The 17,927-nt window shown below is 42.0% G+C and overlaps 2 protein-coding genes and 1 pseudogene across 2 annotated transcripts in view; 1 reads left to right on the top strand and 2 right to left on the bottom strand.

Annotated features, from left to right (window-relative positions):
- LOC107182365 overlaps positions 1 to 1,921 on the bottom strand; it is a 2,606-nt pseudogene extending 685 nt beyond the window's left edge.
- A 3,083-nt stretch (positions 1,922 to 5,004) lies between these two features.
- On the top strand, positions 5,005 to 6,046 carry LEAP2 (liver expressed antimicrobial peptide 2). Its single transcript, XM_006759142.2, has 3 exons — positions 5,005 to 5,140; positions 5,328 to 5,467; positions 5,772 to 6,046. The coding sequence occupies exons 1-3, from the start codon at positions 5,084 to 5,086 to the stop codon at positions 5,806 to 5,808; spliced, it is 234 nt and encodes a 77-aa protein (XP_006759205.1). The 5' UTR covers positions 5,005 to 5,083; the 3' UTR covers positions 5,809 to 6,046.
- Positions 6,047 to 7,612: 1,566 nt separating this feature from the next.
- AFF4 (AF4/FMR2 family member 4) overlaps positions 7,613 to 17,927 on the bottom strand; it is a 73,589-nt gene continuing 63,274 nt past the window's right edge. Inside the window, 1 exon segment of the mRNA XM_006759141.2 lies at positions 7,613 to 13,437. Coding sequence (XP_006759204.1) covers positions 13,310 to 13,437 — 128 coding nt within the window. The 3' untranslated portion in view covers positions 7,613 to 13,309.

Here is a 17,927-nt window from a genome sequence, read left to right as displayed (position 1 = left end):
CTAGAATCGAACCCAGGACCCTTCAGTCCACAGGCACTCACTCTATCCACTGAGCCAAACCGGCCAGGGCAAAATATTTTTTCTTGAACATTAACTTAGCAAACATTGAATAACTGCACAAATTAATAAGCATAACGCAAATAAACCTATTTTGTTCTCCGAAAGCGAAATATTTCCTGTTGCGCACACCAAGTCAGTACAACACTAATGACGTGGCAATCAGCTGCTAAAACATTCCCAGCTAGTATTATGGTGTGAAGTAAAATGGTGTGCCTGCGCATAAGGTGCATAAGGGAAATGAATGCAACATGATTATACTCATCAGTCATTAGCGAACGTAGCTCAATAATTATGTATAACAGGATGTTGTAAAAATTAAGTTATGTGGTTTCTATTAAAATGTTTCTTGCATACCATTATATTGGCTGGGCCGCAAAAATACTCATTGTGGGCCGCATGCAGCCTGCAGGCTGTGAGTTTGACATGCTTGGCTTAGAGCATCCTCCCGATATGTCAGGGTTATGGGTTCTATCCTCGGTCAGAGCACATACAAGAATCAACCAATGAATGCATGAATAAGTGGAATAACATGTTTCTCCCTTTCTAAAATCAATAAAATATTTACAATAATGTTGATTTTAGCACAAGGGAGAGAGACTGGACAGCCAGCTCCGGGGTCTTGACTGGAGACCTGCTCTGCATAGGTTTCTTGCAGGTACTTACAGGCTGTGAGGTTTTTCCAGAGCTTGGCCATATGTGTGTTCAACAGGCTGCCCATGTTGGGTTCTCCTAGCAGGCTCTGGACGGGGAGCAGGATGGTCCTGATGTCGTACAGGGCAGACCACAGATCCTTCAGGATGTGCAGGCAGATGTTACCCTGGGTGTCCGCATCAGCGTGGTAGCAGGGATAGGAACTTTGCCACAGGTGTGTTGGAAGGGTGGCCACTGGGGAGCTCTAAGGAGAGCTGGTACCTCATGTCTTCATAGACTGTGCCAGCTGCTCCATGGCTGGTCCTCACCCATTTGAAAAGGTGGTCTGATTCAGGGAAGGCAGAAATTCCTTTGTTGCCAGACATCATGGGGTCATCAGCTTCTGTAACCTCCACACTGTGCATCTCTTGCCCACAGGGCCCTCCACTGGGCTCACTCCTTCACCGGCAGCAGCGAAGCTGGCGGCAGCTGGGTTGCGGTTCTGGGAAGCTCTGGGAGGGACACAGGAACTCGGAGACCACCACTGTAACTCAAAAAGGTACCTTTTTCCTTCCGACAGCAGTTAGTGTGGTAAGGGTTGGCAGTTTTATGCTTAAGCTTCCCTGCTCCGCTTCTAGAAATTTCCTAAGTACACTTGTTGCTGGTCCAGAACGGCAACTTTCACTGCAGTTCAGCTTCTGTCTCAGGCTGCATCTTTCCTTCTTATTCTCATGATTGTTCTTGCCTTTTAGGAACCAAAGTTAAAATACTTCCAAACCTAAAAATAAAAAATTGGTAAGGTAAGCTGCATTCATTGTGAGGCAGGATAAGGAGGAATGGCTGAGTGACAGACTGGGGCCCATACCCATTTACTGTTGCTTCCTTCATGTGATATAGGCAAGAAAACTGCATTCCTGAGCTTTGAACTTGCTGCCCATAAAACAGATGTGTTAATGATTTTCCTGTTTGGCTCTTTGTCCAAATTTATTCTCAAGGCTTGCCTGAGATGCAACATATTTGGGTTGTGGGCTTTTTTGAGAATGATGAGAGCTGTGGACCAGAAGATGTAAATGTACCCATCCATAACTTTGCGTAGTTTCACAGATGCACGCACCAGGGGAGGACCACTGCCATTCATGAATCTCTCTCCCTCTCTGGTTTTAGCCCCAAGCTTCCTAGGGGAGATGGCTACCCTTTCCCCCCTTCTCGGCTTCATTTTTTAAAAGTATGTTTTTATTTATTTTAGAGAGAGAGAGGAAAGGAGAGGGAGAAGAGAAACATCAATGAGAGAAACAATTGGCTGCCTCCTGCACGCCCCTACCGGGTATGGAGCCTGCAACCTGGGCATATGCCCCTACTGAGAATCAAAACTGGCAACCTCTGGGTGCATGGGACGATGCTCAACCAAGTGAGCCACACCAGTCAAGGCATTCTTGGCTTCATTTTACCCTAAGACTTTCTTCGACTCCTTTGGAGGTACCAGCTCAAAATCAAGCTTGCCCTTTCCCAGCACTGAGCCTGTTGGTCTGAATCCTTTTTATCTCAGGAGCACCCTAAGAAGCCCTTGCCGTAAGCCCTATGTAGGCTGAGCTCCTGCTTTTAGATAAAACTGTGAAAGGCTGCTTTTAAGCCTGTCTCTTAGTAAAGAGCTATCTTTAAACTTGGAGGCACAAAGCTCTGTAGCAGGGCGCTGGGGTGGTGGTGGCTGAATGTGGTGAGTTGTCACAGCTCAGTGCTCCTGTACATGATTTGGGATCTGGGATCATTTTAAGGACTATTTGTAGAAATCCATAAAGAAAAGGAAAACTTGGGTAAAGTATCTTAAGGAAGAGGGACCACTACTGTGGGCCTCAGTATTTATAACCCACCCACCTGTCCCCCCAGCCTTCGTGCAGCTCCTTCACCTGCCGCTGGGGGCACAGCCAGTTAGTTGTTCATTTTGCCCTTCTTTCCCCCAGCAGTGCTCCTACCCGCAACAAAGGCATTCATTTCTGGGCAGCAGAATGGGAACTCTTCAATTGGCCAACAACAGTTCTGGAGATACAGGTTTGCCTAGTGCAGGCACAGAACTCTGCCAATTCCAGCCAGCAAAAAAGCGAATACATTTTGACCCTTTGTTGAAATTTCACCTAGAAAAGTTTTTCTGTTTCAGGAAAGTCGTTTTTTTATTAGGCCCCTCCTGCTCGGGGACAGCACAAAAGTTTCCAGTTACTGTTAAGCCCTAATGATCTCTCCTCCTGAAATGTTCAAACATCTGTTTGTGTCCTACACCCTCTTCCTCCTTTCATCCCAGGTGCCTACCTCCAAAGCAGGAAATCCCTGGGAGCTGTGTTCAGAGTTATCCATGCTATAAACGATCAATGCTTCAGTCTCAATTTCTTCTTGTAAATTAATCACATGAACCCTCAAATGTCAGTGCCTGAGAGGCCTCAGGGATCTCCTCCCATCTCATGGGCAGAACAAGAGGCTGAAGCCCAAGGAGGGGCTGGGCTGGCCTGTGGTCAGTTACCCCACCGAGACCCCACTCCTGCCTCCCAGCCAAGCACCCTTGTTACAGCTGAAATTGTTAGAGGCTGCTTAGGCCTCTCCCCGGAGGGAGGAACATGTAGTTATGTACTTTATTCAGCGAAACACTTGATTGCAGGGAGCCTGTGACATTTAAAATTTTTATTAACATTTTTTAATTTGATTTTGCTTGGAGTACAGGAAGGCAGAAATGGAGGATTAGGAGAAAGTACCCATCTTTGGAATGAGCAGGTTCCAAATCCCATTTGGCACATCACTCCAGGCTGATAAAGGGGAGGCTGGCGCCGAGTCCACAGACCCAACTGGCTCTAGGACATCACGTTGCTCAGTCTTTTGCTTATCTAATCAGATTTGTTCTTACCCAATGTTCACTAGGTCACCACGTAGCCTCTTCCCCACCCTACAAAGTTCCTAGTTAAGCCCCTACCTGAGGTCACCCAGAGTAAAGGGAAGGAGCAGCTAACTGGTCACAAACTCGCAGAACTGGTTAGCTGAGTTTAGCAGAGATCTGCTTCTCAGTGTTTCTGAAAGTACAGGCAGTGGTGTCTCCTTCCAGGCCTGGAACCAGGACAGACAGCTGTGGTCACAGCCTGCCCCACCCAGCTTTGAGGTCCACCATACCAGCCTCCGCTCCCTTGGCAAGAGGATTGGCGACCTTCCATTTCACCTTCAGCTGTGCCGCATCTCCTCCCCTTTTCCTCGGAGAACAGGCAGGTTCTTACCAAATATCCAGCCTCTGAAGATGAGAAGGGCATTGGAAACAGATATCAGCAAACTTTTCACAGAGACACCAGGCAGAGAAGAAATCTTACTTCATTTGTCTTGTTGGCTAACCTTTCTAGGTCACATGTAAATCTAAAGTCCCATCAACCTCTTTACTCAGAATTCACATCTTTGCCCCCAAATGTATTAAAATGCCCACGTCGTTTAATGAGTACCCATAGCTACTCATGGTTGCCCCGAGAAGCCAGCAGCAGTTCCTACTTTGGGCTTTGGAGACAGCTTCCCTGAGGCTGCAAGAAGGACATGCTCTTTAGGAGGCCCCAGGGGCCTCGTGGGAGGGAAGTCCATAACTCAAGGCTTTGCAGTATGATTTATCACCACCACACAAGGTTAGGAGCCCTTGCTCCCAACTCATTCACAGAATAAACAAGACATCAGCCTATACTCATTCATTCGAGTCACCTGTGGTTCACAAAAGTCCCACATCAGTCCTGATGGCCTTACCCCCAGGCGAGGGCAGGTAGACAAGATTTTGAACTTTCCACAGCTGGGTCTCTATTCTTCCGGGAAGATGATCGGGAGCAGAGAATTCGGGTGACAGTCAATCTACATAAATGAGGGACTGGGGCATTGCAGACCCTGCTTGCCAAAGCATTCTCCCACCGTAGGGAGATGGGGGCATTATCCAATTGCCTATAACACAATAGCTCAGTGCCTCTTTCCTAGACAAGACTGAAAGGGGTCAGCGCTATTTCTCAAGACCTCATTATTAGAATTCTATTTTGATATAAATGATCTCACTGAGCTATTTCGGAATCAAAATATGGCTAGGTGCCTGGCATCCCTCCATGTCTTCACGTGGCTTTCACAGGGAAGGGTAGTGCTGACTTTTGCTAAAATGGGTGAAAGGGTCCAAGCAGCCAACATAATCACTCAAAGTCCAGATGAGAGATCAGTAAATACAACGTGCCTGACAGGCAGGCCGTGAGCACATTCCTCTGGTAGACATTAACTTATTAAATCGATCCTGATTGCAAAAATAAACTTTGCCCCCATCTCACCTGGCATCCATAAACGAGGCACATTTCAGCCTATAAAGGTGGGAACTGTCCCTGGCGCTCAGGCTCCAACACTCCGTGTCAAGATGTGGCACCTTAAACTCTTCGCAGTGCTCATGATCTGCCTGTTACTGTTGGGCCAGGTAAGGATACGAACGTGGGCGTGCGGGGACGGTGGCACTGTAAGCAGAGCCCGAGATCCAGACTCCACCCTGAGGAATGGTTCTTCTGCTCTCAGTCTGCAGCATCCTGGGAATGACAATTCCTCCAAGATGAGCAGCAGGGTGTCAACCCTTCCACACCTGAGGTGAATTTGTCTTTGCCCCACAGATAGATGGCTCCCCAATATCGGAACTGAGTTCAGCCAAGAGAAGGATGCGGAGAATGACCCCATTTTGGAGAGGGGTTTCCCTCAGGCCCATTGGAGCCTCCTGCCGGGATGACTCCGAGTGCATCACCAGGCTATGCAGGTACTCCACAAACTTGGGAGCAGGGCTGAGCCAAAGAGGCCTGGGAAGCTGGGCCGAGATCAGCACACTCGCAGACCTAAGAATAAAGTTGGGATGGAGGACTGGAGGCTGGGAGCTCCTTGGCGAATCCCTCAGGAGTTAAGAGCCAAGGACAGTTACACAGGTGCCATGAAAGAGCGGTGCCTTTCCTCCCTGCCGTCCTCCCTGAGCGTGGACAGCTCAGACCAGAGGAAGGAAACAGATTGGCTCTGGGGACTGCTATCTTTATTCTTTATCTTAAAAACCACCTTTTCTTTTCCCTTAGAAAGAGACGCTGTTCCCTAAGTGTGGCCCAGGAATGATGGACATACCAGGGGGAAAGAGGAACAGCACTCACCTACAACAATGCTCCGTTCTATGGAATATTGGTTGACTGCGTATTGGCTGGAGACACTTAAGGGAAGCAATCTTGTGTTTTTAATATTTAAAGACAGATTATGCTTTAAATTTGTCTCCGTTTCTTCTTAGAATGTTATTTAGATGAGCATAACTAAACTTGTCAATTTAGAGTTTATTTTTCTATGTATATTATTAAAGGTCTCAAATTTGAAAATTTGGCAGTCTGAAATTTAAGCCTTTGAGTGGAAAAAGGGTCACTTTGTATACTCTAGAAAAAATACCCAAGCATTGCCTAATAATCATGTGTTGTTGCTGTTCACACTTGACCTTAGCCAAAAAGCTGAGAAGTGATGATATGTTACTTCTCAACCCTGAAAGTTAACAGTGAGTAGCAACAAAAGTAGTGAGAGTTAACCTTTTTTCAAGAAATAAAGAACATGCCTTGGCCAGTGTGGCTCATTGGTTGAGTGTCAACCATGCACTAAAAGGTAACAATTCCTGGTCAGGGCATATGCCCAGGTTGCAGGTTCGATCCCCAGTTGGGGTGCATGCAAGAGACAGCGGAGTGATGATGTTCTCTCACACTGATGTTTCTTTCTCTCCCTCTAAAAAAAACAAAAACAAATAAAAAAAAACCCCAAAATGAACAAGGTGGCAAGCTATAGGCACCAGATTAGTAATAGCTATGTGATCAGCAAGTTCCTAAACTGTGGTCCTGGATCCTAGCCCTTCACTCCCTGTACAAGAACTCTTCGGTAAGGTGCCAAAAATGGGCAATGCTGGCACTGGCTACCTGATGATGTGCCCAAGTTTGTGACTGAACAGAAGCCAGAAATGAAAGAAAATCTAGCTAAATCCTATATAATAAAAGGCTAATATGGAAATAGACGGAACAGTGGAACAATCAAACAACTGGTCGCTATGACATGCGCTGACCACCAAGGAGTGTGCGTGGAACATGGCAGGCATTGGCTGTGGTGGGATGGTGAGGCAGGTAAGTGAGGGTGCCAGACCAAGGTGGGGCACCAGTCACTGTCATCCGGGAGTGCCTCTGGTAGTAACTGAAAATTCTTTGCTCCCATGTGCTGCGATCCCACCCAGCACTCTCACCTGCTGCCAGCACCGGCCCCGCTTGCACTGCAGCAGGTGCCAGAGCTGCCGCTCATACCTGGCACCAGTCCTGATTGCTTGGGGCCATCAGCAGGTGGAAGTGGCCGCTGTCGGCCGATTGCCCCTGAGGGCTTCTCCACCTCCCACTGCTCCTGAGGGGTGATCGGGGTAGCAGCTGCCGCTATCACCCACTGACAGGGCTGGCCCCCTCCCACCCACTGCTGACACTGGCCCCAATCACTCCATGCTGTCAGCAGGTACAAGGCAGGCTGGTGCCATCAGCAAGTGGGAGCTGCAGCAGTGGAAGCAGGACTGCCAGCAGAAAGGGGCTCAGGGGCCTGGCAAGGGTGTGGAGGATGGGCCAAGACCAGCCCCTGTGCCCACTGCAGCCTCGTGGCCCACAGTTCCTTTCAAGGTGCACGAATTCGTGCACTGGGTCGCTAGTAAAACAGTAAAAGCCCAAGGCACAGAAACAGCAAAAAGGGTTTGTCTGAGATTTCTGTTAGTGCAGGGTGAATTCTGATCTATGCAAAGGGACCCATGGCTAGCAAAAGTGCATAATTTCTGTAATGAGAAAATGAGAGCAGGACTAATAGAACCAGACTTTTAAAGAAAAGTAGTACTGGGCCCTAAAACACAAAACAGAAATTACATATAAAGGGTAAATTGAGAATTGACAGTTTATAAACTTTAATACAGAAAATCTATTTGATATTTATTAAACTTAGTTTCTTCAGCTATGGTTTGGCATTATACAAAGCATCTTAATGACACAGTAGAGTTAAAAAGATCTTTACAAATTGAAATGTGATACCCTTGTCTCCAAATATTTTAATTGCCATAAATTTGTTTAAAAATACACATTAAACGCATGTTTGACACTCTAAACTTTCTATAATCTCAATACCACAAAATACATATAATATACTATACAGATGTGGAAAAATCTAGTTAGTATATAATACTTTGCTCACCATTAACAGCTTTATTATGTGAAATGCACATACTGACTTAGAAATCCTAGCTTTTGAACCCCAAAGTACCTCTGAAATTTTGACATATTGCAACAAATAAAAATCACAGTATATAATTGAAATTTTGGTTGAAAATGTCAGATGCCTAAATATTTTGGATAAAAGAAATGTAAAACAAAGATCTGGTTCATGTACAAAACAACGGCATCCAACAGACACTAACAGTACCTTTCTGTAGAATCAACAAGCCCTCTAATTTATCAGCGGCATCACCTCCCCTCCAAAACCCTCCCTGGATATCAAACCATTATTAGCCAAATAATTTTAATTTCAAATAAGATAAAAGGACTTTCAATAAATATATAAGCATTTCCATCCTCCATATATAAAATTTCTTAAAACCATTCAAACGGAGGCTAGAGGCTAGATAGAATTTTTCCTAACTGTGCTTACCAACCCCACATCTGGTCCTCAATAGTGGTGCCTTTTCAGACACTGCCACTTGGGCCAGCTCTGTTGGTGAGCCCCACCCTAACCCAACCCCAGTACTGTTGAATGCTCATGGTCAATGATTTGCCAGATGTGTGCATAAAACTGTAAAAAAGGGACACTTCTTGAACAGCTATAACAAACTCAACAGTATGGATAATTATGGCATTGATTTGAAAGGCAGCATTTCCAAAGAGATATTTTCCTAGAGAGAAATATAAGCAGGTAGAAAATTCCAATGGTTAAAAGCTGAAAAGAAACTCCACGTGGAAGCAGATAGAGGTCAAAACTGAATTATTTCTAGAATTTCTGGGAGTTCCAGCCCCCACTCCCTCCCCGCTTTGCTCATTTAGAGAGCTCTTTTGTTTCTTTTTAAGGATGGCAATGGCAATTTACGCTTAGCTGAGCAATGGTGGCAAGGAGAGGTCAGTGGCAACATTCCCAAAAGTCAACTTCCATTACAGGATGATGATTTAGGCTGCTATTTTATGACGCTAAAGATCTACAAGACTTGGTTCAGATTTGATTCTGATGCCTTATTCTGTGACCAAATCTATGAAAGAGAAGAGACTTAAATATTCTTTCCTTTCCCTTTTCTGGAGACAGTAAGTTCTTTTTAATTAACCATAGGGTTCAATTGAATAGAATCAGCATCTGCTTTACCAGCTATTAATAACTTGCTTCCTGTCACTTACCAGCTTGGTTCTAGGGTCCAGGGTGTCTAAAGTGAATTTCTCCTTCAGTGAGTATGTGAAAGATATACTCACAAACATGACCAATTTGGTCTCTCGTCACTACATATTCCAAATCATTCCATATTTCTCTCTTCTATTTATCTTATGGAAGAGCAACCTTAAATGTGCAATATTATTTATTATTGGAAAAAAATCAGCCTCTCCAACACATTGATATATGACCTGAAATGAAATCTGTGTTCCACATTAATTAGGGAACACGAGTTATAGGAGTCTATATGGATTTGAAATGCTTTCCCAATTTTCTTAGGTTTTGTTGTTGTTAAAAAAACATCACCACAATCTGCGTAAAATCAGTCATTCCAAGTAGATGTTCCTGAGACCCAGAAGCAAACTACTATAATTCAAAATACATGAGGCCATTCTGTCCAATTAGCAACTGGAAAATTAAAATCTTTCCCACCCTGTAAGAGCCCTATTATACTACAAAGGGCTCTATATATTTTAAAAGTTAATTTACTACAAATCATAGTAATTAAGTTTTAAGATCTAAAAGGAATACACATTGCACCCTTGAACATTATTCAAGGTGTCAACAAGAAAGTGTCTTAGATCAATTTAATAAATAATGTGGAAATAGTTGCACTAAGCTAAAATACTAAACACACAATTTTTGACAAACTAAGTTCATGTTTTCATACATACATACATACATATATATAAAGTGTGTATGTGTACATAGTTTTCAAATCCAAAGTTGCATACCCTCACACCTAAAAGAGTGCACAGCTACCTCTCCTCTGCACACAGGCATCTTGGACTGGAGAGACCACTGGCCGCTCTGAAACTCTATAGAGTCAAAACATTAATTTAGAACAGGTGCCTTTTGCAAGCACTTGCTTCACAATGCAAGCTCATTCAAAAAAAGGTAACTTCGCAAAGTTTCTGTCATAAAACACAAAATGATGCTATCTGAGCTGATTAAACCTTTCTTTACTCAAAAGAAACAACAATGAAAAACAATAACAGTGAAGCTAATAAAGTCACAAGTGTATCAAAGTGCAGCCCGGATGCCTAAGGAGCCATCAGTGCGAAAGCTCCTCAGCGCACAGGCGTGTATGGGCAAGTACACACGTTACTCTACATTGCTTTTTACTTTGGAGAATTAAATTAGTGATGGTCAACCTTCTCCACTCTTCAGCAACTATAATTGTAAATTTACTGGAAGTACTCATTACTTTTAAAGTCAGTTCTTGGCTACTTGCCCAGAAAAAGGTGGCACTGAGGCAAGAAGTGGGCAAAATGCTCTCCAGCAAGACTGGGCCTAGGCTGGACTGTAGAAGTTTGAGAATCAGCTGGAGGGAAGTGCTCCCCATAGCCCAACCCAGACTAACCAAGACTATTATGTAACAACTTCATCCACTGCAATCTGCTGGTTGGTTGCCTATAGAGAGTCCAATGGTGTAGGCTGCTAACTCATACAAGTGTGGTCATAAAGAGCAGTCAACAGAGTAGTTTTTAAATAGTTGCTATTTCTAGAATTAACTATATATTAAGTACAAGTCTCAGACTACTAAGTAAGTTTTTAGTCACTTGTCAAATACAGTTTTAAATGGTTGGAGAACACTGAAGATACCTACTGCGGAAGGAGGAATGGTCACCTGTAAAGGAGTCCGAAGTATGTGCTGGAGCAGATGAAGACGCAGACAGAACTTCTGAGATGGGCTCAGGAGAGGAGTGGTGTTTCCAGAGAACATTACCTTAAAGATTCAATTCTTTAGGATAGGATTTTGATCCACTGCCCATTACTACCTGGTGGGAAAAACCCACCACAGTGAAAAGCTTGATAAACTCACTCTCCCAGAATTGACACAGTTTTTAGAGAAAGAGTATCTTAGAGCAGCACCATAAAACATGCAGGAAACTCTGCTTTAACCAAACGCTGGTGTGACCCTAGAAACGCTTCTGCTGCCTCTCAGGACACAGAAGAGATTAGAACATACTGGAACTCAGAGGTGCCCACAGGCCCCTATTGCTGACTATCTAAAAGCTCAGAGGATACCTTTTCCATTTCTAGGACATCACTGCAAATAAAGGAATCAGGGTCAGAGAAGTCAGAAGGCCAGGACCTATGTCTACTGGATTAACAGTGGCAAAGTTTCTCACTGAATAACTACCATGCTCACTGAGACGTTGTCCTCTTAAAGAAAACTGTTCCTAAAACATGAAGATATCAGAGGCAATTTCTCCAAGGGAAAAAGGTGGTCAACGCAATTTATAGATATCATTCTTCAAGGATATGCAGAAACAACTTGAGGTACAAAACAGTTAAGCAGCTCTAGAAATATGAAGCCACAGGACAATGAAAGTTCTCTAGCTTCAGAAATAAGTGTAAAAGAGACTCGAAAACAGAATTCACTGCACCACTGGGCTTGGAGATTTTCTATCCCTTCTTTCCCATTTCAAGCCTTAGCAATCATCTATAAATATCAGGATAATCCTTTTTTTCTGACTGGGTGGATTCATTTTTAGAATGGGGAGAAGGACAAACTATTTTTTGAAACAGCATTACCTAATAAGTTTGACTAAGTCATGTACAAAAGCATTAGCTTTTCTGAAATAATTAATCTTTATGTGACCCTAAAGATGTAAAAGAAGAAAGAATTTAACATTGTTACTGCAGGAGATCAACCATATGGGTGATCTGGTCCTAGTATAAAACTTCATCTGTAAACAGTCCAGAGTCTTCATTTAAAGGTAAGATTTAAGGCACACCAGACATGATAGGGGCACTAAAACAAGATAGAGGAAATATTTCTCACCTTTGACTCTTATATGCACCTTATAGGAAAAGGTACAACTCTTATAGAGCTGGCTTCTTAAGCAATACCCCTACTCCCCACCCCTTCCCAAGAGCTCACATTGAACCAAGTTAGGTACTTTTCTAGTGTGAATTTTCTGATCCTATCAGAAACATATATAATTGATGAGGGCCTTCATAATACAAAGGGACTAATTACAAAACAGGTTTAAAAGGAGAAATTCATCATCTCTACATCAGGCATTAGAACTCTAAGTTGTATAACAAAAGCACACACACCAAAGCTCTAGCCCATTCCTGTATCAGTCACTGCATGCTCCTATCAGAGCATCACAATCTAGTGTGGAAGAATATTTATATAAGAATTCTGAGAGAGATTTTACCTTTTAAATATCATTAATGAAAAAGATATAGGCAGCAACTTTCAGGAGTTGGATCATCCTTTGCTCAACAGTAACTTACACTATTTAAATTTTAATAATTAGCAAAAACAAAAACAAAACAGAAAACAAACCCACCACCACCACCACATGGTTTTAGTAAAATCCATAAAGTTCAAGATTGTCCTTTTATAAAACCCTTCATTTGATATGCTTCTCCTAGAAAGTCTGCCTGCCCTCCTCTGTAATGCATTAAATGCAAGTTGTAGTCACCTTGTGATTATTAGTGTTATCAACACACGTTCACAGTTCTTGAAATAATGCATACCAAATCAGACATATTTTACACCCACGTAGAATGCTATCTTCTCATATTTAAGTGATTTTCATATGTAGAATATCCTTAATATTAAGTATAAATTCTGCATTAATAAAATTGTAGTTAATATTTGAAATATTATCAGGTAGTAGGTATAGAAAGAACATGTCCATATTTTAGATGAACCAACTGTTACTCTTAGAAGAGTGACCACAAAAAGACATTAATTGGTAACAAAGCTCCCAAAGTATATAAATAAAAATGCCTACATTACATTTATGCTAAATATTTAACAGGATAAATTTATAGGTAGAAATAATGAAGTTTTAAACTAGCCCCAATGTGGGATCTTAAATTAAAAAAATTAAAATAAATAAAATTTCGATTACTTAAGAATTGCAATTGGAATTTCAATCTTACTAATAAAGATCACCGAAACCATCTTATCAATATGCTGCAGATTTAAAAGCATTTAAATAATTTTTCATATTGGGAATATTGACAGGGTCAACTGACATGATGGCTTTGGGCTATAAAAAACAATAACACATGAACAAGGGAGGAGAACACCATTCCTCATTCTTAGTGTTGACTAGGTGGCATGTTATGGCAGTTTTCCTTCATGATGTAACACAGTGTTGTGGAGAGAATCAGAGGCAACAAGAATGTGTTCAGTTCAAGATATCAACTTGGCATCCTGGCGAAGCCAGTGCAGTCCCTGCCGGGTGTAATGAACTAGGTCTGTCATGATGCTTGCGTTAAAGATGAGAGGGCCCATTACTTTATCCAGTTCAGCAAAGAATTCTAGAAAATGAAAAACACTCATTAAATGATGTACATTGCTTTAAAATTTTTAGTCTAGACTGTAAAATAGTATTCATATGAAGTAAAAAAACACACCCTCTCAAACTAAAATAACTCTCCGTGTCTTAGAACAAGCCATCCCATAGTCTCAAGTTATATTTCCCCCTAAGTCACAAAATATTTAAATGAACTGTATGATCAGGAATTAAGTGTTATATAAGTAAGCAGAATTTCACTGATGGAAATTATAAATTGTTAGTATGTAGTAAACATTATTAAAATAGAGACCTAGTACCACAATGTGCTATTATTACTCAAAAACAATCTCTGTGTACTGTTTTTGTATAAGAAGCATGTTTCCCCGTAAGAGCTCCTGTGAAGCTTATTTATTTTTATTTTTATTTTATTAATCCTCACCCAAGGAAATTTTTCCACTGATTTTTAGGGAGAGTGGAAAGGAGGGGGAGAGGCAGAGAGAGAGAGATAAACACCAATGTCACATTGATTGGCTGCCTCCTAGACCAGGGCCGAGGATCAAGCCTGCAACCGAGGTACCTGCCCTTGACTGGAATCAAACCCGGAATCCTTTGGTCGAAGGCTGATGCTCTATCTACTGAGCCAAATTGGCTAGGGCGCCCTGTAAGGTTTAGACACTTTTGACAGCCTGTATCCAAGCTTTCTGCTGTAATCATATGCCATGCAACATCCCATATTATAGACAGTAGTTTAAAAATATAGGGGACAGAAATAAAAGGATTCTTCCTATGCGAACAAATACAGGCTGATGTACATGTGAGGTGGGTGTAGAGAGGAGGAGAGTAAAACAGTATCCTAACATTTGATCCCAATGCAATTTTGGGAGAAGATAAAGGGATGTAGGACTCAGACAACAAAGACAGTTGATATACATGCACAGAAAAGGGGTCATTCTCACGATAAAGCTCTCAGCCTACTTAAATAAGGCAAGAAGTGATTAAATAGTTGAGAAGGGTCCTCTTTATAGAATTCCAGCTAATTAATGTAGCAGGAATATCAGAACAGAAAATTCCTGATGCATTTTAATAAATATAAGTAGTGATCATGAATGAGTGCTAAAAGCATGAAGTTAAAGATTAATAGGGAATCTTACATTAAACTGAGTCAGGCTGATACCATATAAATGAATCAATAGTCAGATCTTATTATCACTAGAAAAGAGAAAATCATTGCACACCTTATACCAGCCGTGGGCAAACTACGGCTCACGGGCACCGGCCTGCTTGAAATGAATAAAACTAAAAAAAAAAAAAAAAAAAAAGACCGTACCCTTTTATGTAATGATGTTTACTTTGAATTTATATTAGTTCACACAAACACTCCATCCATGCTTTTGTTCCGGCCCTCCGGTCCAGTTTAAGAACCCATTGTGGCCCTTGAGTCAAAAAGTTTGCCCACCCCTGCCTTATACTATGATGTAATAGAAAATCTAGAGTGCCAACTATGAAACATTCTTATCGAAAATAATAAACTCAAAATAAAACAATAAACTCAAGTCTAACTAACCAAGCCTCAAGATATAACTATCAGCCCTGGCCAATGTGTTGAGCATCATTGGTTGAGCATCATACTATGTAGGTCGCAGGTTCAATTCCCTGTGAGGGTACATAGCCAGGTTGTGGATTTGATCCCTGCTTAGGGCACATGCAGGAGGCAACTGATTGATGTTTCTCACTCACTCTCTATCTCTCCTACTCCCTTCCTCTCTCTTTAAAATCAATGTGAACATATCCTTGGGTGAGGATTAGGAAAAAGAAAAAAAAACAGATGTAACTATCAGTATGAAGGAAATAAAGGGGACAGAGAAGAGCAAACTAAATGATACCATAAGAAAGCAATCAGTCAAATCCAGAATATGATATAGTCTATGGCCCAGTTTCTCCTTGACATCAATGGCATGACCAAAAACCAAAACAAAATACGTGAGACTGATCAATGAATGTTTAGATCCTGTCTAAACCAAATCCAATTGTTAAAAAAGGGACATATTTGAGATAACAGAAAAATCTGATGGTAGACTACATAGAAGATGATTTAAAGTAATTATTATTATTATTTTTTTAAAATATATTTTATTGACCTTTTACAGAGAGGAAGGGAGAGAGATAGAGAGCCAGAAACATCGATGAGAGAGAAACATCGATCAGCTGCCTCCTGCACATCTCCCACTGGGGAAGTGCCCGCAACCCAGGTACATGCCCTTGACCGGAATTGAACCTGGGACCTTTCAGTCCGCAGGCCGATGCTCTATCCACTGAGCCAAACCGGTCTTGGCTAAAGTAATTATTATTAATTTGGGTGGCTGTGATAAAAGCATGGTGATCATGTTTTTGAAAAGTCTATCACCTAAAGATGTATATCAAAGTGTTTAGGTGCAATGTCATAATTGGGTATGCGGGAAACCAATTCCAGCATCACAGCAGGGCTGCATCTGGGAATAGCTGAGGGCATTTCCCCAAACCTGAAAAGGGATTATTGCTTGGCTGCCAGACAGCTAAAGGGCATCTTAATCTACATGTTATTGCCTCCTACTGGCCAAACACCTGAACAGCCGTAGGCTAATTCCCCCATTCTGACAATGGACTCTGTATGAAACCCTGACCCTTTGAAGTGTGTATCTCTGCCTCACCTCAGGGCAATTTGTGTTAATAAAAACCATGCGGTCCTGAGACATGGAGACCTTTTAGACCTTAGACTTTAAGAACTTAGACCTTAGATCTTAGTTTCCTTTAAGCTAAGCTCCTCTGACTCCCAAATGCCTTTCAAAATTATGCTTCGTCTCTGGACTCCTGATACTGGAACAAGAACCCCGGCATGGGTATTTGCTTTAAAATACTCCAGGAAAAGAATGAGGGGCAAGGAGAGATGGAACATGGTTAGCAAAATGTTGTGTTGTTGAAGCTGTTTCCTTTAGTCCAGTGGTTCTCAACCTGTGGGTCGTGAGCCCTTTGGGGGTCGAATGACCTTTTCACAGGGGTCGCCTAAGACCATCGGAAAACACATATAATTACATATTGTTTTTGTGATTAATCACTATGCTTTAATTATGTTCAATTTGTAACAATGAAATTGGGGGTCACCACAACACGAGGAACTGTATTACAGGGTCGCGGCATTAGGAAGGTTGAGAATCACTGCTTTAGTCAATGGTGGAAAACTACCATGCAAAAAGGGGGAAAAGGAAGAAAAGGAAAGGAAGAAAGAGGCTACAAACTCACATCAGGGAGAAGAATAGAAAGTAAAGCTGGGGTGCCAGCTGGCGTGGCTCAGTGGTTGAGTGTTGACCTAAGAACAGGAGGTCATGGTTTGATTACTGGCCAGGACACATGCCCAGGTTACGGGTTCAATCCCATGCAGAAGGCAGCCGATCCATCATTGATGTTTCTATCTCTCTTCCCCTCTCCCTTCCTCTCTGAAATCAATAAAAATATATTTTTTTAAAAAGTAAAGTAGGGGTGTGACTGAAAAATTTCAGATTTGTAACATTTCCTGAGCAGTACTGACAATATTTAAAATATTAGAAACACATTAAAAACACAACTTTGTTAAATATTGAGGTTCCCCTTCCATTGATCTGTCACACCCCTCTTTAGGGATAGGAATCTTTCATTTTCATCTGATTATCTGTTCATATTACCAGTATTCAAATGTACTTTGTGACAAAAGGACACCTGATTGACTACTTTAGTATTTCTTTTTTAAAAAAAATATATTTTATTGATTTTTTTTACAGAGAGGAAGGAAGAGGGATAGAGAGTTAGAAACATCAATGAGAGAGAAACATCGATCAGCTGCCTCCCGCACACCCCCTACTGGGGATTTGCCCGCAACCAAGGTACATGCCCTTGACCGGAATCAAACCTGGGACCCTTCAGTCCGCAGGCCGACGCTCTATCCACTGAGCCAAACTGGTTACGGCTCTTTTTCTTTTTCTTTATATATTTTTACTGATTTCAGAAAGGAAGGGAGAGAGAGACAGAAACATCAATGATGAGAGAGAATCATTTATCAGCTGCCTCCTGCATGCCCCCTACCGGGGATTGAGCCTGCAACCTGGGCATGTGCCCTTGACTTGAACCTGGGACCCTTCAGTCTACAGGCCGATGCACTATCCAATGAGCCAAACCCACTAGGGCTACTTTAGTGTTTCTTTACAAAGGATCTATCTGAATAGATGCCACACACACATACATACTAATAACATCTACTAAAATAACATGGTATTTATATAGTACTTTTTCTTAAGGTCTTTAAATTCTTTATAATTCTCATTGTTTTTAATTTGGGAAACAAACTTGAAGTGCAAGCCTCAAATGATCTAATATTATAAAATGCTAGATGCCCTGCTGGGTTGCTCAATAGTTAGAGTGTCGGCCCAAGCACCAAGGGTCTTAGATTAAATTCCCAGTCAAAGGCACATAACCTGGGTTGCAGGTTCAGTCTCTGCCCTGATC

The sequence above is a fragment of the Myotis davidii genome, unplaced genomic scaffold, assembly GCF_000327345.1.
Source record: "Myotis davidii unplaced genomic scaffold, ASM32734v1 scaffold456, whole genome shotgun sequence".
Lineage (NCBI taxonomy): Eukaryota > Metazoa > Chordata > Mammalia > Chiroptera > Vespertilionidae > Myotis > Myotis davidii.
Note: the sequence above shows the minus strand (reverse complement) of the source record. Positions and strands in the feature narration are given on the sequence as shown.